Below are 7800 nucleotides of genomic sequence, written 5' to 3'. Positions count from 1 at the left end.
ATGCGATACTATTTGCCAACATTGGATAAGAAACTTGGAAAATTATTTGCATGGTATACAAGTAATTATCTTATTGATTATTATCCGATATTTATTGCATTACCAATTTTACTTACGGGTATTCTCGGGATTGGATTCATTTGGATTAATGAACTTACTTTACTTGATACACGAAAATTATATACGCCAACATCAGCGCCAGCTTGGAAGGAAGAAAGAATTATGCGAGAAGTTAGTTTAAAAAAAAAAAAAAATCAAAATAGGAAATGATAAAAATTTTATACTGAATATGAGAAATTGAATAAAATTTTTCTTATTTTATAAATTAAAACTGTGATACGATAGGAAATGGTAGACAAAAGAAACGAAGTATTACTGTAACAGATTTAACAACTGTAATCACTTTTAAAATGATAATGTGTTAATTTTTAAGGGAAAATTATGGTAATAAAAGAAAAAATAATCCAAAACCTTACAAATAAAATACACATAAATTCATTTCAAAATAATATAGTCAGTTTTTTAATTTAGGAAAAAATAAATAAACAAAAAGTAAAATTTTTGAATGGAAAATTAATTTTCGAACGAAAATTTTGCATGAAAATTAAATGAATTTTTGAATAAAAATTAATTTTCAAATGAAAACGTTGTGTGAAAATTATGCTAATTTTTGAATTTTTGAATAAATTTGAATTAAAAATTATGTGTAATAAAAATTTATTCATTTATTAATTATTAGATGAAAATTATGTTAATAAAAAAAAAAGAAAAAAAGGAAAAATCTAAAATTTTGCAAATAAATATTCATCAATTCGTTTCATAATATTTGTTAGTTTAGAAAAAATAAATAAATTAATTAATTAAAATGCAAATTTTGAATAATATATTTTAATAAAATTGAAAATTTACAGTTATGGCCAATACGTATGAATGAATTTATACCTGAAAGAACATTTGAATGGAATCGTTATTTGTATGTTGTTATACATGGGCGCAAATATCCTAATGGTACATTTCCAAATATTTTAAATGATTCATATTTGAATGAAATTGAATTATTGGAAAAAAGTATTGCGGAAAATGTTACATTTACAATGAAAGATGAATGGCATATCAATGGTACAAAAAATTTTGGTAAAAAAATTTATTTTCAGGTATTTATCAAATATTTATCATAAAAATGAAAGGAAAAAGTTTTTCCTTTTTTTTTTTTATAATTCTAAATGAATTTTTTCAATTTATTTTTGGATTTATACAAATTTTGCATAAATTAATTAATTAATTTTGGAGTTTTTTTTTTTCATAATGCTAAATGAATTTTTTAAATTTATTTTTAGATTTATACAAATTTTGCATGAATTAATTAATTAATTTTAGAGGAGAAAAAAAAAAGATTAAAAATTTTTTTTTTTTTTTAAAGGATTTATGTTTGAATTGGTATGGAGAATGTTATCGTCAAAATAATTTAATTAAATTACTTCAAAATCGTTATCAATTAGCAAAGCATGGTATTAGTATTACTTATCCTCGTGCTAATACTAATGGAACACCAATATATTTAGCATATAATATTGGTGGTGTAGAGGTTGATGAAAATGATACAATTAAGGTTAATTTTTAAAATTTTAATTATAAATATGTATATTGATCTTGATTGAATTGATTTAAAATGCAAAAAAAAAAAATTTGCAATTCAAAATTTTTGAAATTTAAAAATTTGAAATTTCAGCTAATAGTAAAAAATAAAGAATTATTTGGGGGGGAAGATAATTGGGGAAATTATTATAATAAATATATTATTTATGCTGTTATTCTTGTCTAATGAATATCACTAATTAATTATTCTTTCATGATTTTGATAATTTTGTTATCTTATCATTGCATATATCTTCTATCAATGGTTATTATCTTTACCTTATCGATTATTGTTTTAAAACTTTTTTCGCTATAATATTTCTTATTATCATAATTCATTTCCTCCCTATCATTATCATCAATACAATTACTACTATGATTGTATTCAGTTACTACAATTATCAATGATAACAATGATAAGTAATTATTGGATAATTACTTTTTCAGCATACTTTATAATATTTAGTTAATAAAAAAAAATTTTTTTAACCGTAAGTTTAAAATAAAACTTAACTAGTGGAGCCTTCTTAGCTCAGTCGGTAGAGCATCAGACTTTTAATCTGAGGGTCGCGGGTTCGAGTCCCGCAGAGGGCTATACGGTTCCATCCGTTGTCCAACTTTTTTCACTTTTTCGATTTCAAATCATATGTGGATGTGAGAAAAGGAGAAAAAATTGAGAGTACTGAGAAGAAAGAAACGATGGAGAAAGAGAGAAAAAATTGACAGCGATATAGAGACGAAAAAAGTGGGTGAGTGGGAGAGAGAAAGAGAAAGAGTGAGGGTAAATGACAATTCTAAGAGGATTAGAGAATGTGGAAGGTTAGCAGAGAGAGAATGGAATAGATGAAAATTTCACTAAATGTTAATCGAAATAATTGACAATTGATGGAGTTTTGATGGATGAAATTATCTGTTAACATGGAAAAGAAATGAATTAGGTGACAATAAACTATGACACTTTCTATTTGCCTAACAAATAATTTGTGTTATTTGTTCAGCAAATAGTTGTCTTATTCGTTCAGTAAATTATTTTAATGTTATCATTATGCATTAATAAATGTTTGAATACAAAAAAATTTTTTAAACGTTGTTCCCATAAATAGAATCAATTCATCACACAGCTTTTTTTTTTTCCACAAAAGTGAAAAACTGTTGTCAGGATTGATCTCGGGCGGAATCGAACCGCCGACCTTCTGTGTGTTAGACAGATGTGATAACCGCTACACCACGAGACCACCTTGATCAGTGTTCATTGCTATCTCATTTATACATCTCTTTCTCTCTCTCTCTCTCTCTTTCTTCCTTTCCTTTTTTAAAAATTTAAAATTTTAAAAACTGATTTAACTTTCTAACCGAAAATGAAAGCAAAAATTGTTTTTAAAAAATTTTCTAAAATCAATAAAATGTTTAATTAAATGAAAATTTTGCAGTCAGTGAAAGGTATGCGATTATGGTACTTTTTGCGCTTTGATGAACCACAAATTGATGAAATGGCTATCGCATGGGAAGATGCTGCGGCTAAATTTATCACTGCGAAATTCGCAAATAATTCGCTAACTGAGGTCATCTAATTTTTTCCTATTTTCCATGCGATTAAATTTCCGGAAAAAAAAGTATTAATTGGAATTTTTCTTAAATTTATGTTTAATTTTACAATAAATTTGAGTAATTTTCTTTTTGGTATACCTATTTTTTAAGATTAAAATCATAGTCAAGGTTAAGGTTTTTCTTTTAGGGTCATTTTTTCTTTTTTTTTTTTGAGGTCAAGAAATATATCACAGAAATTGCTCAAAATTTTTTTTTTTTGTAAATTCTACTTTACATTTATTTTAATTTAATTGTGATTTGTATTTTTGGGGAATAATTTTGAGCAATTACTTTTGTATTAAATATCATCATGAAAAATGTATTTTAGGTTCACATTCAGCATTCACGAACAATTGATCAAGGCTTAACACGTAATGCAAATCGATTGAAGCCCTATTTGATTGTCACAATTGTTGTCCTGATCATTTTTAGTACCCTCAATTCAATGGAATGGAAATTTTGCAATGGTCAAAGTATGAATTCCGGTAAGTTTAAGATAAGGAAGACTTATCCGGTATATGCGTTATGCAAATATATGACATCAAATGAGATAAAAATAACCGAAAGTATCAATTTATCATATCACATGCTATCAATTTATCATATCATATATATAAAAGGAAAAATTTATCATTTATCATATATCAATTTATCATATACATACATATATATTTCGATTGATACAGTTTTAAATAATACTTATTACTTCCTCATTGAATTAATCCTAAAATTATGGGATGAATTCATTTCAGTTCGAATTGATTGGCTTCGATCAAAGCCATTACTAGCACTTTCCGGTGTACTATCATCAACATTAGCAATTATAAGCGGTATTGGTTTACTATTATGGTTTGGAATGTATTTTGCTGAAATAACACTTATAGCACCATTTTTAGTTCTTTGTAAGATTTAATTTTACTTTATAATATTTACGATGAAAAATTAATTAAAATTAAAGGAAAAAAAAAGCACTAATAAAGGTCACCGTTTTAAATTTGACAAAGGTCATCATTAATATAAAAAAAAATTCTTTAAGATTTTAATCTTAGCCGGTTAAAATTTGGAGCATATTTAAAAGATTTTTTTTACCGGAATTTTCAAAAATGATCAAAAAAATCGATTTCATATTGCGAAATTTGGGTGGTTCAAGTATGATAAACCAAAGTTGTTGCATGTTATCAACCATAAATTGGTTAATTTAAAGATTATACGGAAAACATGATGTATACTTTAGAAATTACTCGTCAAGTTTATTTTAGGCTTTAAAATTAAGATAACAATCAGTGAGCTTTCAATTCGAAGGTGCTAATAATATTTGGTTTAGTGTATGGGTTTATTTGCGTTTTACCTGAAATAAGATGTTTGAGCTATTTTGAAATAAAAAATTAGCTACCATTTATAAAAATTACATTGGCAAATTTTGAAATTATAATAATTACATTTCCTAGGATATATTTAATATAATAATATATGTCGAATAATAACAATGATATATTAATTATATTGTCAAATTAATTATATCATATCAAATATATCATTTATCAATTGTGTTATATTGAAATGTATAATAATTAGTATTACTGTAGTTAATTGTTAAAGTTGCATTTGTATGAATTATGAATTTTAAGCTATTGGAGTAGATGATATGTTCATTATGGTAGGAGCATGGCATGATGCTGAAAAAATTTATCCTGGTAAGCTTTTTTTTTGTTTTTTATTTTAAAAAAAAATGGCTTATTTTTTTTCTTAGAGCAATATTTAAATGTTATCATTTCATTCTTTTTTCAAATATTAAATTCCATTTTTCCTAAATATTAAATTTTAATTTAGAATTATGTTAAATTCCGTAAAATAAATATTGAATTATTAAATTCCTGTAAAATAAAAAAAATGAAATTAAAAAATTAGAATAATGAAATAAATGCCAAAATTCTCATTCATTTTCATCGTGACAAATTTCAATCTTAATATCAGTATTATTTTATATTTTAAAAATGAAAATTTTGCAAATTTAAAAAATTTTTTTACTCCAAAAGGAAAATTTTAAAAGTTTGGAAAATTTTAAATAATATTATAAATTAGTACAAATTTATAATTTGATATTTTCTTTAACATTTTTTTTAAGGAATTGATTATGGTAGCCTAAAAGCTCGTATGGTAAATACATTATCCGAATCAGCAGTTGCAATATTTATCACCAGTTTTACGGATGTTTTATCATTTGCTATCGGTTATTTTACGGATATTATAGCTGTACGTGGATTTTGTGCAATGACATCTGCATGCATGTTTTTCACATTTCTTTATCAGGTTCTTTTTTAATTTTCCCTTTTTTTTCAATTTCAATTTATGTATATAACATAAATATAGTGGTACTGTAGCAACAATGATGCAAATTTATATCAGTCTTAGTACGGCACTACCGTATCTACATCATTATTACCGTATTCCCATCATTAATACCGTATTTCCGTCATTATTACCGTATTTCAATTTGCTCTGTCACTCAAATTTTCCCGTTTTTTTTTTACATACCTATTCAAATTTTAATAGCTTGAATTTTTTTTTCATTTTTCTGTTTTTATCTAATTATGAGCCAATATATGTTAGCTATTGGATGGAGAATAAAAAAAAAGATATTTAGGGTCAAATTGTATTATTTTCATAAATAATCTTTTAAAAAAATAATGATAAAAGTGGGTGATAAAATAAGATAAATGATAAATTAATTAATCATTCATTGATAAATGGCAAGAGTTTTTAAAAATTCAATTTTATCTTGTTACAAATTTAATTTAATCATTAAAAAAAACAACAACAAATGAAAGGATGAATTAAAATGAAGTTATTAATTTTCACATTAAGGTTACTTTCTTTGCTGCGCTAATGGTAATTAGTGATAAAATGCAAATGTTTGGACGGAATGCGTGTATTCCATGTTTGGCAATAATTGATCATAATAGGATCGATGATCAGATGAATAAATTTGAAAGGAAAGTTTGGAATTTTGCTAAAAATACAAATAACAATGAAAATAATAGCAATGAATATAAGCCAAGTAACTTTCTAATTTAATTTTCTATAAATCTCTTTAAAAAAAAAAAAAGAGCAAGTATATAATAAATAAATATTTAATTTGTATTTAGGAAACTTTTATACGAATTTTTGATTTAATTTAATTTAGAATTAAGAAATTTCAATTTAGGATTTAATATAACTTATTACATTCCACTTTTTCCCATTTTTCGAAAATTTTATTTGTTTACTTTTAATTTTCCAAATACTCATCATTATATAATGTAATTAGACTTATCATTATATAATGTAATCATTATCATTATTATCAATGTAATATTATTTTGTTATGAATGAATAAGCTACGAATTTTTGTATGATTAATTTTCTGAAAGTGAAATGAATGAAATTAGTATTAAATGATTTGTTATTATAGAAAAATTAAAAAATGGAAAATGTTATGATAAGGATACATATACAAATGATAGTGATAAATCATGTAATAATGATAATGATTATATGAAAATGATATTATCGAATAAGATGAAAGTATCAAAAAATTCAACATCTAAAGTTACGAATCGAAAGAAATTATTTTTTCGGTTAGTTTTATTTGTATTGTAAAATATAAAATTATAATTTAAAAAAAAAATTAAAAAAATTATTAAAATTTTTATAGCTATAATAAATAATTGTATTTTAAATTTTTTTTTATATTTGAAAATTAGTTGAATTTTAAATTTAATCCAATTTTGAAAATATTTTCTCAGGAATTGTACTTTATTAACAGGAATACATATGTACCTATTTTATTGGATAAACGAATTAAATGTATCATTCTTCTCCTATTTATCATTTATCTTATCGTAAGTTTATCTTATTTATCCTTTTTTTTTTCGATAATCAGAAAAACGGATTTCATAAAAAATTAAACATCTCTATTAACATTTTATGATTTTAGCTAGCAATACATGGTATTATGGGCATGGAACAAGGTTTAGATTATGATAAATTATTGATTAAAACGGATCCGGTAGTACAAACAATAGCTGTTGAGCTTGAATTATTTCACGGTGGTGATCAGGTATTTCCAGTTTTTTTTTTTTATCCAATTTATTAAATTGAATCATATTTGAGTTTTGATTGATTTTAAATAATTAATCAATTAAATGCTTTATGTTTAAAATGAAATGATTTTTGGTAATTTTAGGTTAATGTGAAAATTAAAACATTAATTGAGTTGTTTTTTTTTTTTTTGACTTCTAACTGAATTATATACCAAAATTTTCTTTTTTTTGGAAATTTTGGCATATAATTCAGTTAGAAGCTAGCAATAACTTCATATTTAAAGCTAATTTAGTTTCTATCAATGAAATACTTTGTTAACTTTTGCTAATCATTATCAATGAAATACTTTGTTAACTTTTGCTAATCATTATCAATGAAATACTTTGTTAACTTTTGCTAATCATTATCAATGAAATATTTTGCTAACTTTGCTAATCATTATCAATGAAATACTTTGTTAACTTTTGCTAATCATTATCAATGAAATACTTTGTT

At 23.6% G+C, this 7800-nt stretch overlaps 1 protein-coding gene and 2 non-coding genes across 3 annotated transcripts in view; 2 read left to right on the top strand and 1 right to left on the bottom strand.

Moving 5' to 3' along the window:
- LOAG_18747 (patched family protein) overlaps nt 1-7800 on the top strand; it is a gene marked incomplete at both ends in the record, with an annotated part of 11884 nt that continues 4084 nt past the window's right edge. The window contains 12 exons of the mRNA XM_020451409.1: nt 1-231; nt 912-1154; nt 1421-1609; nt 3066-3197; nt 3551-3707; nt 3975-4124; nt 4851-4916; nt 5348-5532; nt 6088-6280; nt 6674-6839; nt 7028-7103; nt 7199-7321. Coding sequence (XP_020304808.1) covers nt 1-231; nt 912-1154; nt 1421-1609; nt 3066-3197; nt 3551-3707; nt 3975-4124; nt 4851-4916; nt 5348-5532; nt 6088-6280; nt 6674-6839; nt 7028-7103; nt 7199-7321 — 1911 coding nt within the window. The remainder of the gene's footprint in view (nt 232-911; nt 1155-1420; nt 1610-3065; nt 3198-3550; nt 3708-3974; nt 4125-4850; nt 4917-5347; nt 5533-6087; nt 6281-6673; nt 6840-7027; nt 7104-7198; nt 7322-7800) is intronic.
- Nucleotides 2157-2229, top strand: LOAG_20103. The gene has a single exon. It is a non-coding gene; the product is annotated as a tRNA-Lys (tRNA).
- Nucleotides 2798-2870, bottom strand: LOAG_20102. The gene has a single exon. It is a non-coding gene; the product is annotated as a tRNA-Val (tRNA).

The sequence above is a fragment of the Loa loa genome (assembly GCF_000183805.2).
Source record: "Loa loa unplaced genomic scaffold supercont3.489, whole genome shotgun sequence".
In the NCBI taxonomy this organism is placed as follows: domain Eukaryota; kingdom Metazoa; phylum Nematoda; class Chromadorea; order Rhabditida; family Onchocercidae; genus Loa; species Loa loa.
Note: the sequence above shows the minus strand (reverse complement) of the source record. Positions and strands in the feature narration are given on the sequence as shown.